Source organism: Crocodylus siamensis, chromosome 10, assembly GCF_052110815.1.
Source record: "Crocodylus siamensis isolate JL-2025a chromosome 10, ASM5211081v1, whole genome shotgun sequence".
Taxonomy (NCBI): Eukaryota; Metazoa; Chordata; order Crocodylia; family Crocodylidae; genus Crocodylus; species Crocodylus siamensis.
In genome coordinates, this window is record NC_143404.1 from 72,763,176 (window position 1) to 72,781,874 (window position 18,699).

General features: G+C 49.0%; 1 protein-coding gene across 2 annotated transcripts in view; it reads right to left on the minus strand.

Moving 5' to 3' along the window:
• CTNNBL1 (catenin beta like 1) overlaps positions 1-18,699 on the minus strand; it is a 63,423-nt gene that overhangs the window by 22,723 nt on the left and 22,001 nt on the right. For both annotated transcript variants that reach the window (XM_090020680.1, XM_090020681.1), the window contains exons 8-11: positions 15,778-15,850; positions 15,481-15,539; positions 14,131-14,279; positions 5,759-5,940 (exon numbers count right to left, since the gene is read on the minus strand). In XM_090020680.1, the coding sequence (XP_089876806.1) occupies positions 5,759-5,940; positions 14,131-14,279; positions 15,481-15,539; positions 15,778-15,850 (463 nt within the window). The remainder of the gene's footprint in view (positions 1-5,758; positions 5,941-14,130; positions 14,280-15,480; positions 15,540-15,777; positions 15,851-18,699) is intronic.

Consider the following 18,699-nt stretch of genomic DNA (forward strand, 5'->3'; position numbering starts at 1 on the left):
AGATTAACATTTTCTTCTCATCAGAATAGACCGTCTACACGATATTATTGCCACATGCAATAGTACAGATCACTGGAGTATTTTATAAAGCAACTGCACCCCTTCACCCACATACAACATTCATGGAAGGACGGCTGAATGAGGCAAGGCACAAAGATCCGCTGCATTACACTCAGGTACTTTCTAGTTAAAGGTAGATATAGGTCATACCCTAAAAATCTTGCATTAGGAAATTCCAGCAGAATAACGGAGATTACAGCAAGAATAAATCCAGAGAGGTCAGGTAAACCTCAGAAGTGAAGCTGCAGCGTGGAAGTGTTCCAGCAAGAAGAACAGAGCAAGGGATTTTTCATTCTTGTTCCTTGCTATAAAATGTACTAAAAAAACCCAGCAAGCCATGAGGAGTGCTAGTCCAAGCTGTGAATAAGAGACCCTACAATAAAAAAAGGTATTGCCTGTTGAGCATCATATAACAGTTATATAAAATGGTGCCAGCATTATGGAAAATTGAGAACAAAAATGTCATTATTTCTTTCCCAGCCCTGGCACCTTCATGCTAGTTTTTAGGAGATAAATACATTATAAGAAGATATTTCTATAAAATTTAATTTGGACTATAAAATTCTGCAATAAATGAAAACTGGCCAAGCTGAATTGACAAAACCATAAATACCCCAGTGAAAAATCCTAGACCCAGAACAAGAGCCTCGAGGAAAGAGGATAAACATTCTTTATGTACAATCGTCCGTGTGAAACGTGGGGTTACTTGTGCCTCCGCTGACGGTAAAGAACATGAAGGAGCCTTTGCCCATCACTATCCTGAGCATCAAGAAGATTTTATGCTGTGAGAAGGAGGCCTCAACCATCCCCAGCGGCAACTGCCTCGCTGTCACATCCACAAGTAAAGTCCAGATTTTGAAACAACATATTTAAACCCACAGAGCTCCGGCTGCTGCTGGAAGGCACATGTGCCTTGGCAACAGCTACCTGCCGAAAAATGGAGCATCAGGGCATGCCAGGTAAGCATGGCCTCGATGGACAAGAACTACTGATGGATGTGTCTGCTATCTCGGCCAGTGCTGAATGAAGCCTTGTAACAGGGTTGTCATTTAAGTGGTTGTAATGAGGCTCTAAAGTTAATAGCCCATTAAGATGTATGAGGGAAGCTCACACCTCACCGTGCAATTGTTCATGTTCAGCTAACTGCAGTCTCCACAGCATTACAGTGAGCTGGCTCACGGCATGCAAGCCACGATGCTTTATTTTTAATGAAAATTGATATGATGAAGCTCCAGTGGTTAACACTGTAAGAAAACACTATTACCTCTCCAATTCTGACTCCCCCTCCTCATTTCCAGAGGAAATAAAGGGTCTTTTCCACCTGGCAGTTCCCATGTGCATTCTTCTTCTGGAGGAGAATCGCTCTCATTTTTGCACCACCTCTGAGCTGGGTTGGACAAAGCATTTGCGGGGGAAGGGTAACTACCAGCATTTCACATTTTTAAAGCTCTTCTGAAGTCTCATCTCTCAGGAACGTAAGAACTCCAGATGTCTTGTATTCACCAATCCCCAAGCAAGAAGTGTTTTCTTTAAGCTATTTAAATGTTATGCTATTTTAACAGATGCAGTGATACCAGGGTAGGGAAAAACGATGACACATCACAGACACGCAACTATAGGCACCAATATTACCAGTAAAGACTACAGCACTGGACTGAATGTTTGTAAAACAGATGCAGAATAACAGTGCCTGCAATGGAGGGCTCTGAAACCCAAAGAGGCCAAGCCCTGAAGCAACAAGTCCTGCAGGAGAGAAGCTCTAAAATGTCCATGTCACCAGCAGAGACCCAAGACCAGAGACCTGAGGTCCCTCTGGGAAGCTGGGGAGGGAACAGAAAAGGCCCCCACAAGGCTGTGTGGAGCCAAGATGCTCGGCACTTGGACAGGCAGTGGACGAGAGACAGAAGCAGTCAAGACGCACCTGGCTAAAGGAGCCCAGTGGCTGAGGACAGAAGCCCTGTGGCAGCATGAAACCACTGGTGGAGGAACGGCTGTCCCCTCCTCGCCACCGTCCCAGACGCCAGGGCATCCGTGGTGCTGCGCCTGCTTCCCCAGCACAGGACGCCAGCACAGGAAGACTCCTAAGAGAAGTCTTTGCAAACGCAGATTCGTGCTGTCCCAGAGGAGCAGGTGGTGCGTGGGGCAGAAACTGCTGTTACGGAGTTACCAAACAGCGCAAGAAGCTCAGTGGGGACACGGTTTAATCCTCATTTCACAGAAAGGGCCTGTTCGCAAATGGCTTAATGTCATTCTTAAGATTAAATACTGTTCACTCCTCGCACAGCTCGTTGCTTAAGCTCCTACTGCAAAGCTGAAAAATCCCCTTTGCAGTTTTCAGGTCCAGGGAAAACAGACCCCTCAGTGTTAGACATTAGTCTTGGGGGGGGGGGGGGGGGGGTTATGGCACTTATGTGGGTGCGAGGCCCCTCATGATACAGATGTGATCTAATCCCTGCCCCATGAAGCTTACTCACTCATTTCAGACAGGCGTAAAGGGAGATAAGACGTGAACAATTCCAGCTGGAAAGGGTCAGAGGAGAAAAAACTCGGAGGGGGAAAGAAAAAAAATCAGGATAGAGCAAAGGACTGAATATTGTAGCTGACCAATTTATTGAAGAAAACACAGAGGAAGTCGACAGTTATAGGGAAAGAAAGGAACAGGTGGAAGACGGGGCAATGAAGGTTGGGGAAGTGGGGTGAACTGGATGCAGTGGAAAAGGAGGTGTCAGGAGAGCAACGATGAGAGGCTGGTGGGCAAAGAAGAGACTCTCTGCACTGTATTAGTATCAAGTGGGGAGGAGGCCCCATGGGCACCAGGGTGGGTGAGGTTGCCACGATCGAGACGAGGACTGCTTTGACTGCAAAGGCAGCAGGAGAAAGGCCGGACTGTGGTGACACAGCAGGTCCTGCATCCGCCTCAAGGACTCTCCTCAAGGAAGGAGCGGTGGGCCTGGCACAGGACCTCCTAAGGAAGCCCACGAACTTACAAACAGGAGAGAAGTGTCTCGAGGGCTTGTGTTTAACTCAACCTTTTCTGGCAAGTGAAAAGAAGAGAAGTCAAAGCCGGCTTTGAAGAAGCTTCCAGTGGCAAAGGCAGCTCTACTACACCTACGTACCTGTCACCGCTGGATCACCGGTGGCTGTGCAAACTGCTACTAGCAGTCCAACAGCCCCTCCTCTCCTCTGCACTGTCGGTGATGCTCCTCAGCCTCCCCTCGCTCCCTCCTAAAAACAGGCAACCTATTCCTGTACCCGCTCCCAGATCTCACCACAGCAGCTGTCGCCTCTGGTATCATCCCCATGGTCGACGCATGCCATACGCCAGAAGCCTTCAGAGCTCCCAAAATGCGGCTGCTCCACTCCCATTGAGCAACAAATATTAGCAGGCCACTGACACAACCCCCGAGTGCAACGTACTCCTGTCATCCCAGGAAAAGCAGAGGACGAACGGACCTGGGACTCACTGATTCTCATCTGGGAGATGCAACCCCTGAGATGAGTGTGCGCACAGGAAGTTATTCAGTGCTCCAGTTCTAGCAGTGACCGCCTTCACGTCGGCGTCCCTGAGCACTGAGCGATGGCTGCTCCAAGTCCCTGCTGCCGGCACATTTGGCAAGGTGAAGGCACGTACCTCTCCACTGCTTGCATTCACATCAGGACAATGGCCCCGACAGGCTCCAGGGGAATCCTGTTAAACATCTCAATTAACTTAAATTGCTATAAACTCAATAACTCACCTGCCCAGTGATGCAAAACAAAGAAAATTGGACTTACTAAAATAGCTTCTTATATAGATTTTTTTTCTCATAAAAACCCACCTCTGGACTCATGTATCCGTCCCCATTTCCTTTGCACAGTAACAAGCGAGAACTATGTGAACAAGGGGTCCAACAAATGCTACTCCTCTCCCAGGGGCATGACTCTGCTTCCCATTACATGACTAATGATTAGGAACTTAGTGCTCTCGCATGGCCATGAAAAGCCCTAGCTAATGCTCTCGAACCTGCTGAGGAAGGGGGCAGGGATTACCTGCAGGCTAATGATGAAGCACTTGAAAGGTGAGGTGGTTTTCCCAAATCCACAAATCAAGTCAGTGGTAGAGGTCCTCCTCGTTCAAAGCACCGGCCCTCCTCACAAGGCTGGGCTGCCTCTCCAGCTTAGAAATTGTGTTTCCTGGCAGGAAAGAAACCACCCCAAATCCAGCATCCAAGCGCCTCGCCAAGCCCCTCTGCGGGTTTATTTTGCAAACCCAAGGAACACCCGGCAGCATTTCTTCCTCCGCACAGCCCACGCCAGGCTAGCAGCACAAACGCAGAACAGATCGCAGCACCTGCGGTGGTGTCCTTTGCGCATGTCAGTGCTAGGCCAGGAACTGATGCATCGGCCTGCAGGCATGTGCCCTTCCCTCGCCAGACACAAGGACCCAGGAAAGCAGCAACACCTCCCACCCCCATGCAGCCTTTGCATTTTCTGCTTTGTTTTATCGTCTCCCTCTCAGTCCTGCTGTATTCAAGATGCAGAGCTCATCTCAACAGCTATTACAGCCCAAACATGCCTTCCAGGAGCTGTCTTGCCAAGCCATTGCCTTCATTAATATAATGTTATCAAATTTCTAATGCTGGTGCTCTAAAGCAAATGTACTGTTACTGGCTCACCACTGGCCCATTTTTCAAGAGGAAAACAGCTGCTCACTGAATCTGTCACTTCTCTTCCAGGCCATTCCCAACTCGCACACAAACCGAGCACGGGTTCGCCCCGCCGTAGCTTCTGCAAACCGATCCAGACGCAGCAGAGTACTCTGCCCTGAGCAGTTCAAGGCTCGCTCTGAGCTCACAGGAGGCAGACTGGCGCTTCAGTTTGGCTTTGGAGAATTGCAGCTCGTCTCCAATTACTCCTTAATTACCAAGATGGTCTCTATTGAGAAGCTCTGAATTTGGAGGATCTGTAACGCTGCTGCTGCGCCATCTCCCCCCTTCCCCACAGCCAACTGCAAACATTTATGATTGATTTTCAACTCATATCCTCGCTGCTTTGCCAACAAATCGCCATTGCCCTTTGGACACCTACACCACCTCGCGCAAGCTCTGAAGGCGACTCTCAGTATTTACCATTTTCCCCCAAGATGCATTTCCATTATTTACCACATCCAGAAAAACAGTATAATTGACATGAGCAGCAGGGAGAGCCTGGCTCAGCCCCGGTTCAGGTGATGGGGTCTCGCAATCCTCCAGTGAAGCATTTGTAAGGCAAGGTCTCCCCGCAGAGAGAAGGAACAAAGAGAGGAACTTTAGCTGTGTGTAGTTTATTTCTGCAATGCCTCATGTTCATCGAGTCACACTTCAGTGCTCAGAACCATGAAGACGCTGCTTCTGAGCTGACATTTGTAGTTGCCTCATTACTCTTTTCAAAAGAGTTTTGCATCAAAGAGGCAGAGTTTCAAACGGCAGATTCCTGTACACATGCACAGCAGCTTATTAACAGACACAGGAAGCAGAACCACTAGGAGCTGCTGGCTCTGAAGCACAGCAATTGCATGAACAGTTAAACACTGCAGCTAAGCAACTGGGCAGGCTTTTGGCATGCTGGGGAGGAGCGATAGGGCTGGTGATTTATTCACAAGCCCCTGACTGGGCTTTCCAGACGTCCCCTCCCCCTTCCACCACTCGCCACAACAGGACGGACTCTAGTTCAGTCCTACCTTCATGTTCCTTTTCACTGGTTCCAACTTTCTTGATCTTCTTCGGGGATTTCATGAAGAGTGGGAAGATGGTCCTCAGGCCGAGGATGTCGACAAACTTGTGACAGTTGTCTGTGCCCTCGGGTCCAATCATGGCATGGTCCAATACCTTCAGGGCACTGCTGCGAGAGACCTTCTTCTCTCTGTGAAAACAAAGTACCCCTGTTAAGGAGTAGATGGCTGCGGGGAACGGTGGAGCAAAGCTTTAGTCATCCTTCTTTAACGAGCCTGCATGCAAAGGAGGGATTAACAGTGGGAAAAAGTCAGAAGTTGTGCCCAAGTCCCTGTACCAGCTCTGTTTTGCTACCAGCCACAGTGCTAAAGCCATGGCCCTTTCAAGTCACCACAAAGGGCAACATTATCCCTCGCTTTCCTACCTCAAAAGCAGCCTCTCTTCCAGGCTACCAGACCCACAGCTGCACACATGGAAGGGAAGGGCTCTGGCCAGAAGACGGGACACATGGAGCAAGCGCTGCTACCCCAGGGGGTAGAGAGTTCGAGGGGAAAATGTGGTTAGCAACCTCATCTTCATTCCTGACCGACAACAGCCCCCATCATGAAAGCGAGGACTCCTGGTGCCCTCTGCTACAGCTGCACTCAGGGCCAAATGGAAAACCCACCTTTTTGCCCAGATGGGCCTGCAGTGGGATCCTTCTCTTCAGACCACTCTCTTTTTTTTAAAGAAGGAGACTCTACCCCTGCTGCTTGCTGGCAGGGAAGGAAGAGAGATGCTAGTGAAGTACCAGGAGTCTCCCATGCAGCACTGAGGAGGACGTGGAAAGAGAGAGGACCACTCCTGCAGTCACAGTACACCGAAGAGCAAACTGCCTGGCACAAACTGACCCGGGAAGCAGAGCTGTTCCCACTACTCTCTGCGCCGAGCTGCATTTGAGAAAAAAGGCAGTGTCCTCCAAAAGGGGGTCGCTGGGGATCTCAACGGTCCAAACAGGTTTCTTTTACCAGTGTAGAGGACCCAGGAAACACTAAATCATGCCTCAGCTCAGCTGGGAGTTTGGCTCCCATTATAGAGGGGGTCAGGATGCATTCGGGTGCCTAACCCTACCGGCTTCTACTTAATCAACCTGCTAAAGCTTTGGGCTGGGGTTCCTGGTTCCCACACAGTAGACAATCAGCTTTTATCACGTCTATTTAGATTAAACAGCAATTAAAGAAGCAGCTCTCCTCACACTGATGACAGCAAAAAGTCATTTATTATCACCAGTCCATAACACAATTTTTTTGTCTAAGGTAGAATTCAAAAGCTTTGCAATGTGCCAAGTTCCCAGCTTGGCTTTACTAAGGCAACAGTTAGCAACTCTAATAGCGGCAAAAATCACTGAATTTTTTCTTGCTGGCAGCGACTAAGTGTAGTCTGGAAATCTAAGCCTCCGGAAATCGGATTTCAGAGGTAAGCAGATGGATTTTCAGCTATTTCATTTTAATATGAATTTGTAAATTTTAATATCTGTAATTCACATTGATGGCAGATACCTTCTATCCATCTTGAACCAGCAACACAATAAGGCAATAATTCCTTTGAGGATATGCTTTAAAAAAAACCAACCTGTGAAACAAACTGCAAAGGGAGCCACAGAAACATTTAGCCAGCAGAACAAATGAATCAGACAAACATTAGTGGGAGGCAACGTGAACCAGAGAACAAAAGAGTCTACCACGCTCCTTTGGAGGCCAGCCCAGCACTGCAAACTGGACTCCCACATGCTAAATATGCTCACAGACCTCACCATTGTCTGCTTCCAGGGTTGGGAGCATTTCTCCAACACCCCCTCCTCTAACAAACATATAGCAACATGTATATTTAATAAAAGAAAAACCCTGGAGAAGCAAGATGCTCCGCTCCACACGCTTCTCCCTCTGGGCAGGGGATGAAAGAACAAACAACACATGACAGATGTTTGTCACATTCTTTAATGCACTACTAGAAGGCGCTCGCCTGCTATAGCAATGAAGGCAGTAAAAAAACCTATATACTGTATTATCAAGCATGCTGTCCACTTCACTCTGCATGCATTCCCTCTCCTGTTAGCTAACAGCCAGGCAAGAACATCTACTCCAAATTCAAACCCTGCCTTGTGGCCGTACCCCAGATTTGCACTGCAGCTCAGTAATGCAGGATTGAGATTGCAGTGGGAAGAAACCTTACTGGAACAAACAACCTACCAGTCCAGACTGGGCGATCGCCCTGAACCTTGGTCTCTGACCATGGACATGAGATGCTTCTCAAGACGCTCCACGGTGGATAACAGCAGAGAATGTCCTTTGTAACCTCTGCAAGTCAACTACACAGTCCTGGGACATGACATATATGTCCCATCTGAAATATTTTATCTTCCCTACTGTAACTGTGGGTGTTTTGTTAATCTCCACTATGATTTTGGCCTCAATCTTATCCTGTGACAAAAGCTTCCGCCTGTTCATTATACATTGAAAAGAGTCTGAACTGGAGGTTCGACCTTTTCCCTGCCCTTCCCACTGCAGACTCCTTTCTCCCCACCCTCACCCCAGCCAGGTCAAGGTAATAAAAAGCTAACAAATAAAGTAGGTTTTTTGGCTGGACAGCCTAAGAAATGTTTTCAGGGGAAGTAATTGCATATTGATCAACATTTAGGCAGGTTGCACAGAGCTGATCTCTGGAATATTCATTGGGTTTAAGTTCAGGCTTTTAGAGATCAATAGCTGTTTGACTGGACTGTCTGGGGTTGATTTTATTTGAAATATTTATTCTACTGGAGGGCAAGCAGTTTATCTTAGTCTCATCTGTGTTTATTGAAGTATCTTTTAGCTGAGCACTAATTCAAAACACAAGCATATGTGAACATCCCCAAACAGAGAATGGCATAAAAGGGGGGCTCTGAAGCACAACTTCATCACGGCACCTTCCTCTTGACTTTCCTTTACTGCCAGCTTTGGGCAAGGCTATTCCTTCAAGCAGGTCAGGTGTTGAGCTGCCCTAGACTCCTGCAATAGCATAAATGCGAAGCAAAACATCTGCCCATTTTGGCAAAGTAAGGTTTTCATTCAGCCCGCCCCGGGGTTTCTCCCCCCTCTGAATGAACATCTTGTTCATCAGGTCTGCTTGGAATTAATACACATTGTGGAGAGACGCGCCCAGAGCCAGGTGGAACAACGGCAGACCCCCTGGTCGGACTAACGATCAACCCCATTCACAAACAGCTATGGACAGAAGCCCTGCAGACAGCCCCCAGCAACACCCAGCCTGCTGCACGGGCTTATTCCAGAAAGATTTCTGTCCTTTGGATTTTTATTTTCACTTGGTGCAGAAAGCAGAAGAGACCGTGCACTAAAAGCCTGTGCATTCAGGTTTCCCGGGGACCCACATGACTACCACTGAGGTTACAGCACCACACATGTGCCCAGGACTATGCTGGCCTCCTTCAATTACCAAAGAATCAAGGACAGGCCACTTTCAGTAGCAGAATGCCAGGCTGGCCGGACCAATGGTCAAAGTCTGCAAGGCAAATGCTGTGTAAAGTGGCAATTTTTAATTAAAAAAGAGATTCAGTGAAGAGGCGTGCTGCATTTCCAAGGGGCCATTAGGAAGGACAGGACAGCCAAACATAAAAGGATTTTCATAGTCATGAAAGATGTACCTTAAAATAGCTATAGACAAGCTCTGTGAAGCAATGCATGCAAAGGCTCATTTGTCTTTTGTGTCTGGTCCTGCCCACTCTCCCCTTTCTTCTGCTGCACAGTCAGCAACTGTTTGTGTGCAGGTCAAGGAAAGCCACGCCGAAGTGCTTTGGAGGAAGGAGGTCTGTTGTGCAAGCAGCGTGGGATTTGGTGAGCCCAGCTTCTTGCTTTTGTCTGCATGCATAAGCACCTGCGGCTAATGATGGAGACAACCTCACCTCCTCCTCCCTGCACAACAGAGATCCTGCTTGACACATCCCTGGGGAATGTGGTGGTCGCTTCTCCCGCGAGCCAGAACATGCTTCCACAACAGAAGTAATAAGCCTCGTGTCAATGTTTTCAAGGAAAGTGACAACACAATTCCCTTCTCCTCCCCGTGTTGCTTTACGGAGTACGCTGCATTTCTGTTGCTCAAGGCAGTGCTGGGGAGACTGCATGGCATAAAGCACTTCCTGACCTGTAAAAAATGGAACTGCTCATGAGGAGTGACTCTAATTGAATGTGACATTTCGATACCTCCTGCTGGTGGCCACCATCTTGCAGATAAATTATCTCATTTGTGACATCAGCAGTCAGCGGCGTAAGCAAGCCTCCACTCCAAGGACAGGTGCATCCCCCAGCAATTCTTTGCCTTGCCTCCGAGCCCTGTTCTCTCTCCGCTGCCCGCAGCCTTGGTCCCCACTACCTTCTTCTCTCCCAGACTTTCCACTTCTGCTTTCCGCAGATCTCTCCCTGGGCAGACAGCACGGCCCAGCTGCACTCTGCTGACACTCTCATCCAAACCTCATCTCCTCTTAATATGACAGCTCCAACTGCCCTTACAATGGCTTCAGTCTCTGACTGCCATGCTGCAAGTGTAGACTGCTGCTGTCCACCTTCTCCATGCGCAACAAGACAACCACAGCAGACATCCTTGGGTATCACCACTACATCCCCATCAATTTTAGGACCCAATTTATAATGCCTCTTGGTACTGAACGCCTTGTACTTACTCCAGTCTCACAGGAATCAATTCTTCACGCCCCGTTTGCTCCCTCTTCTCTTCAACAACCCGTGCCTGCTCTCTTCATGCTTTCCTCCAGCCGTGGCACTGCCAGCACTAGTCTTCTCAACAGTGGTCACCCTCTGGGGCACCCTCCCTTAGACCTTGGCTCTGACCTCCCATGCCACTGAGTCACCCTTTCACATACCTCTGTTTCCTTGGCCCTTTTATTTCATTTAAACTCGACTAAGCCTGAGGAGCATTTTAGCATACAATTAATTATTCAAAATCAAGCGCACCAGCCAAAGGTCCAACATAAAAAAAGGTGAAAACCATTTTCCACTTGCTTTAATTAGAGCATGTGTCCTGTTCCTGTTGAATATCTTATTTAAAAATGTATTAGCTGGAGACATCAACCCTGCAACTGTGATTTACTTGTTACTATGAGACTGGAAGAAAGCACACAGCCCTTCAGGGAAGTGGGAAACAAATTTACTCAAGGGGTGAGTTTCCTTTCCTGGCAGACAGTTTAAATCTAAGTCTAAGATAAGCCCAGTCCCTGTTTTTGTTCCTTTATTATCCATGGGAATCTTGAGTCACTATCTGTTAAGCTAAATATTCAGCTGAAGGCCACAGCCTGGCAGCTCCAGACATACGATTCGGAATGGGAGAGTTACCCGAACACAGATGTGCTGAACACACTTGGAAGCAGTAGATATCGCATGCAACATGAGTTTAGAAGTAACCAAGATTTGAGCCAGGACTCTCCACTCCCACAGCTCACCCTCTCCCCCAAATCAAGTGAAGAAGTCTTCCATTAGAACTACTCATCCCTTCATCTCTATAATCAAACATAGGCTGTGGTACAAACATTAACTCCCTTCACTGCAAAGAAAGGCAAAATTCCAGGTCTCTCTCACTGATCTTCACAGGCAGCTGATTGAAATGCACAATGTTCCACCCTCAGCGTGGGTGATGCAGTCAATTATTTTTAGCAGACATTTCTCTTCTTCCCTCTTTGCCAGCCTTTCCTGCTCCTTAACGAAGGTCTGCAGACAATGTGCTAGCAAGTTTAGTGCTCTATTTACAGTGCTGATCTAGGTTTTTGTAGGCACCATGTGAAATCACAGCCAAATCTCACAGCAGCATCACTGTTTGAGCAAAACAAGCAATTGTGAGATTTCTCAGCATAGCTCTGTGGCTATCCCAAGGATTAGAGAGTACTGGATATTACCCAGTCTGCCTAATAGCAGCCATGCTGCAGGTGCCCTGGCTCTTCCTAGATTGTGTTCTCATTGATTTCCTCCATCCCAAACTCACACTGGTATGCCCAGAGGCTTAAATGCTGCACCAAATGTTTTCCAGTCCTTATATGAAAAGAGCTATGGAAGTGGAGTGCAACCTGTTATCTCTGAGGCTCCCCCATTTTATCTGTGCTGGTGAACTTAGCAATAGTGTTACTCATCCCCGTCTTTGTCTACTTCACAGGAAGCAATAATAAGCAAGCAGAACCCACAAAATTAACTGCCTTGAGGAGCCAAGTGACCCTTGGGTTAACTCCAGAGCCTCCCAGGACTGCAGACCTGAGCCAAGTCCCTGAAAGCGCCAGTAAGGGGCAGTAAGCAATCTTGCACCTCTCTGCAAGCAGAGATCCAGCAGCGGCAGCCTTGGAGCAGAAAGCTGGCATGAAGCCCCAGACCCAGCAAGGGACATAAGCACACGAATGGCTTCATGCTTCTCTGTAGCTCCTCTGACTTGATGTGTTAAAGTCACATGTGGTCAAGTGGGTAGGACCTGGCCATGCTGTTATCGGGGCCTGCTGTTCCTCCATCGCTGCAAACACTGAACCAAAAACACCCACCCCAGAGAGCATTTGGGAAGCACACGCTGACATGTGGCATGAACAAACACGCTGACAACAGAGAGGGACAAAGGATTATGATCTAGGTCTTCTTTCTCCTTTCAAGCAGCCCCCTTTTGGTGCTGGAGAAAGGGGTGTGGAGGACGACTAGAGAGACAGAGCACAGGCAGCAGTAATAATGGCTTCAGTGGGCATCCTCACCCCCCATCTGCAAGAAATACCTCTTGGGGCAGATAGCTCAGTCGTCAGACCCAGACAGGCACTGCCATCATGTGAAACTTGTAGCGGAGGATAAAATGATGCCGATGGCAGTTGCTGAGGATGGGCACAGTCTAAAGAACTAAGCGGACTGTCAATCCAGGCTGCTAGGGCAACACAGGCAGATTACAGAGCTTTCCGATAGCCTGTGGCCCTTCTGGATAGCAGCAGTTCAAGGGGGCACCTCCTTGCCTGTCTAATCCCATTTATTATTAGACAGATGCGAGGATCTGCTTCCCAGCACACACTCTAGAACAAGCCCACCTTTTCCCCAACTCCCCTCCCTGCTTTACTCCAGAGCTAGAAAAGATGATTTACTGGGGCTGCCTGTGATCACAGGGAAAGCAACCTTTAACCCAGGAGGGCTCCTCACAGCCCCACACTCCTTGCATCCAACACCACTGCTCTTCTCAGAAGCCGGCCCAGCCATGCAGAGACCACTAGCAGCTAAACTGTGCTTTGTCCTTCACAGCTCCTTTACAGCCACTAAAAAAAGCACCCAGGGAGAAATTCTCCCCTTGTCGTAATTGTCCAGCAGGGACCCCGGAACGGAGGACAGTACACAGCGCAGCCCAAAAAAGGGAAAAAAGCCATTAAAAATCTGACTGCTAAGTCCCGCCCACACAGCACAAGAACTCCAGGTAATTAGTTCTGCAAGAGGAGCCTAGCAGCTTAGTATTAGAGGCAGGGGGAGGCTTCCCTCTTGTCCTTGGTTTTGGAGCTTTTCTTTAATTAGCCTTAAGAAAACCCAGTGCTCTTATCTGCATAATCCTTGTCTATGGTTATTTATTCGGTTTCCTGCTGCTGCACGTTACTGGGCCATACACTGCAGGACTACATTTCTCATTATCATTCGCTAGCCAAGTGCCACAGGAGGCTCAGAGCCCCGGGAAGAGCCAGACAGCCCCATGGCATGCAACGTAGGCCTGGCGTGCTCGGACTAACCTGGGGAACATGCACGTCTCTATAGGGAGTAAAAGCAGAGAGGGGAGAGTGAACAGGAGGCTCTGGGAGCACGAAGCCCATGTGCACATTGGAGGCTATGCTCCAGAAGTTTCGTTTTAGTTTTCACAACAAAACCCACCCGCCAAGAGGCTGAACACTGTGAAATTAAAGCCTTGCTACAGATGCAGGACAAGGCAGAGATGAGAAGGGGCTGGCTGGATACACAAGCAAGCACATAATGCCAGATACAGCAGTGAAGGGATTTCAGCGGGGAGTTCCACACCTTAAAGCCTTTGTGGTCCTGCATCTGACAGCATCAGATGGGGAGCCCTGCAGAGAGGACAAGAGTACCATCCAAAGCCGTGCTCTGGACACATTACATCTGCAACTATGCACTCACTGATACTGCTAATGGAGCCAGCTGGGCAGCAGAGATTTGGGCATCCTTCCCACTCTTGTAGCAGTTACAGGGGAGGCTGTTGAGGACAGACAGTAGAATGGGATTTATAGACCTGAGAAGGCCCAAGAGACATGGAGGGGGAGAGAAGAGAGCAGAGCACATGGGCAGAGAGATGGCTGAGAGAGGGTGGGGAGATCAGGAAAAGCCAGCCATACCTGAGCATGAGGTTCATCAGCTGCAGCCCCTCCCCCTTCAGGAAGCGATCACGGTTGGAGCTGAGCATCAGGCAGGAGCAGAGAGAGTCAAACAGGTTTTCCATCATCTCCTGTTCCTCTGCAGTGCCGGGGTTGTGTCGTTTGAAAACCTACAGGCAGACAGGGACAGGAAAGGCAGCCCTGACTTCATTGCATGTGTGCTCTGCATCAGTGTCCACACTAACAGTAGAGAGCATTCAGCTTTGGTCTTCAGCATGCACGCTACAGCTTGGCATGGACCTGCCACTAACGGGAGCAGCCATCCCCTCGATGCAGTCAGAAGACCTCTGCTGCCTTAAGCACCTTGTTACATGGAGTGAATGACAGCTACCCTGTCCCAGCAGGCCACCAACAAGCAAGAGCAGTTCTAGGGCAGGACTAGAGGGCATGCTGGAGAAAGATGGCTGGGGGCTCCTCCATTCAATGGAGCAGTGGGGGTACTGCTGCTAGCCAGAGGAAAAGCAGAGAAGCTCTTAAATAAACAGCAGAGCAGTGTAAAGAGATCAATGATTATTTGGAACGGCCAAGCAAACGTTACCTCTGGAGTCCTTCATTAGCACCTTCAACATGTATTCATGCCATTCACAGCCCTTGCCCAAGCAAATTGCCCAACAACCACATACCACTCCTAGCTTGTCCTATTTATTCTTCTGCCCACCAAAAACAAGGCCTTCCTGGCCGCCTCCTCAGCCCTTCCTCTTTGTGGCACAAACCCCAGGCCAGTTCTTGCAAAGTGGAAGGGTCAAAAGACATAGGATTTACAAGATGAGGAGGCAGGAGTGAGAGGCACGATGTAATCTGAATCAAAGGGAGGTGGTGACCCCCCCATCCGATCCTACAGTGAATGTGTATTCCGGCCCCTCTAGCTTCCTGCGACTATAATACAGAAGGCTCCGTGCCAGTTAACACCAAAAACACAGCTGAGTGAAGCAAAGATGGTGTTGAGGGGAACTACCTGTACCACCACTGGTTCAGGAAAGAAGAGGAGAGACCAGCAGCTGAGCCTGCTTCAGAGGGCAAGGGAGTTCACATGGGCTAAGAAACTGAGCAGACGGTGCCACCAGAACTCTGAACTGCCTTGTGCCTCAGTAGTCCCATCTGTAAAATGGGGGACAATCTCCACCTAACTAGCAGGCCATGCTGTGTAGAAGTTCATAGGGCTCTATATCCATGTACCTACTTTAAGCATGATGATGATTTGACATCTACAAGTTAACAAGACAAGTGCTACCCCCAGCACCTGTTTTACTCTCACGTCCAGGCCACAAGTCTCTTGATGGCAGGCAGGAAGGAAGGATGCTAATTACTCACCGATAACTGCTGAAGCAGCACATCGATCCCGTCCAGCTCCCCAAGCAATTCCCTGTTGTCTGGGAGGGGAGTGGGGGGAGAAAGAGAGAGAAAAAATGAAGCTAACTGTCAGATTTTACAGCCGTCTAACACTGATACATCACCAAACAAAATCAATATGGCTTGACAGAGTACAAAAGCTGCAGAGAGAGAGAGGGAAAGCAAGGGGAAGCCAAAGGCAGAGGAGAGTGCTGTCATGATTTGAAACAAGCCTGGATCCTATCCTAACAGAATATCAATACCGGAGGCAGAGCTCACCGTCGTTGTTCTGGAGCAGAATAGCCAGCACCTCACTGCAGTACAGCTTGTTGGCGTCAAAAGGCATCTTTGCCTGTTGGAGAAACATGGATTGAGAAAGCCGTCAGGGGCCCTGCTCTGGGTGTTTATTGTGATTTATGGCATGTGCTAATCAGATCCCTCGCAATGCATGAGCAACATTTAAAAACAAAACACAAACAGCCGTAATTTTGCAGTGAGACACGGTGCCAAGAAAAAAAAAAATTATTCTTCCCACTGGTTTAAGGGCGGGGGGGAAATCAACTCAGATCCCTCCGACTGCCTCCATCAGCAGGTACACCTGGCAGTCAGCTCAGAACGACTACAAAGCAGGGCTCCCAAGACAGCCTGCCACCACAGCTTCTCAGGAAAAGCCTCCATGCTGTGACAGATTTCCCATACCTGCAGATTATGCAGAGCTACATACCTGCACACCCTTTCCCCCTTGTGAACAGCCTCCACCAAGAACTGGATTAGCATAAAATGTACCGCAGCGATGCTATCCAGAGGCAAAGGCTGACCGTCCGCACCTGCCACAAGGGCCAAGTTGCCGCGGGCAGGACAGCATACAAAGTGCTTGCACTGCCACACTGGAGGCTGCCTGCACGCTGGGGCATCAGTCTGCACCATGCATCAGCTGTTGCCTGAAAAGCTGGAATTCTTCTCCTGGGAAGAGGAAAGTCCCCCACCAGGCACCACGCAGCCAGCTTTATTTGTGGAAGCTGACAGGACAGCTATACCTCAGACATACCCGTGTGAGAAATGGACTGCTACAGAGGGTTGCAACAAAACCACAAGTTTTTTTTAAAAAACCTAATGCTTAATTCCCTCCCCCAGCCCCCAGGCTGCCTGGCTACTAGCCTTCCATTCTGAAAGAGGAAAAAAAAAATCACATTAAAAGCAACAGATATAAATATTACATTAGTCTCTCTGCTTCCAGTGCAGAGTGACTTGCAGTGTCAGTGAGAGAGCTCTCACCTCACTCAGCTCTGCTTAGGATAGTGGCCTTTGTCCGCTTGGCCCTCCGCAGACTAATAATGTACAGCACGAAAAAGAGCAGGAAAGCAGGAAAACGCCATGCGGACATGGAGCCTGTGGCTCAGAAAGACCCCCCCCATGATCTGCAGACTGCAGCACTTATTGCAACCATGTGCCCACTGCTGAAGAACAAGAAGCACTGGAGGTAGAACGCGGCAGCCATCTGGAGCTATCAGTACTCGCAGCTGATGGGGTCAGCGTGTACCCACTCCTGCCGTGTGACAGGCACTGGGAAATACAGGCTCCCTGCGCTGTGCCAAAGCAACACAACACTGTTTTTATGTGGAAGAAGCACAGGATAACACCCCCATGTCAGCATGCGGAGGGAATTTGGACAGGCAGAATGCAGTTAGTCAATTTGGAAGACAGCAGCGCACACTGACCATTGCACGGTTAATGACATCTAGCCAGCCTCTTGGTCCAAAAGGCAAGGCCTCCAACAGCAGAGAGCCCTGCCCAAATGCAGAGGCACTGGCTTAATACTGTATCTGTGAGGTGGGCATCCCACACCTCTTCTTGGACAAGACAGGTTCTGTGCTTGCTACCTATCTGGAGATGGCATCTGTTCATCAGCGAGCTGATACCTTCTGAGCTTCCCCAGCCCCAAGTGCATCCCAGGGAAGCACGCACACTTCACTCAGATTAAAGTATACAGCTCAAAAGCAGCTGGAATGACCTGCTCCAGGGAACAAGCTGCCACACAGAATGCAAGGGAACCAAAAGGCCACGCAACGCCAGGGAAGTATTTCCCACCCGACACTGCTGCATTGCGCGGATGGCAAGTGGATGCGTCTGTCGGGGCTGAAAGATTCAAACCAGGCAAGTGCTGCCAAAAGCAAAGGTCACCGAGCAAGCTTTCACTAGCGTGTGTCTCTCCACAACGACAGCTTGTAAGCAAGAGAAAACGCTGCCTGATCACACTTCACCCAAACCCAGATGAAATTAATGCATGTCAGAACGGAGAAAACACATGGATCCGGCATCAGGCTGCTCAGGCCTTTAACATTCACATTCTGTTGTGCAAACCAGGGGACTCCAAGTTGTGATTATTTTGCTTTCCCAAGTTTCTAAGTCTTTCAGCTGTCAGAGTAATTACAAAGCCAAGAGCAGGCTTACCTGCCTGGAATAAAATGAGCTTGGCTTTTTTTTGTTTTTAAGCAAAAGAAATATAATTATGTTCCTACCTACAGTCAGAAATTATAGGCTGCTGCTGCTTATGAGTACGTAAGGGACACAGGAGCTTTTGCAGACTTCTGCAATTGCTGGAATGTATTTTGTGGTTCACTTGCCTCCTGACTGGAGAGATATCTCTGTGTGGGAGGCATGGCAGCACCTTCCAGCCACAGGTGCCATCTTCTGGACACAACACTGAAGCCTCGACCGCTACAGCTCCTTCAGCCACTTCACACCGGAAAAGTGATTTATTACGAACTACTAAAATCTACTTGCAGGCTATTAGTTCGTTTCCTGAAGAACCTCCACCACTTCCCCCCATGTTAAGGAGCCTCATCTGACAGCTCCCTGGGGATGACTCCATGCTCTTGTTCAACAGCCTCTTCAGAGCTGAAAACATCTTGCCGTTTCCTTTGCGGGTACCCAACTGATGACCTGGAGGAGCCCTTCCTATACCTATGCTCATTCCAGCCCACAGAGGAGTCTTCATACCTGCAAGGCAAGGGGGTCAAGGCCCTGGTTCTCCCTTTGGGAGTTTTCCCCCTAGCCTCTAATGGCTTTAGTACAGAACAAAGGTTCCCAGCCACCGGGCCAGGAGCCAGTACCAGGCCGCAGCGGGTTGGTTGTTGGGTCGTGGCACGAGCCCCCCCCACTCAGACCCTCGTCTGTCTGCCCAGGCAAGCGGCTTCCAGG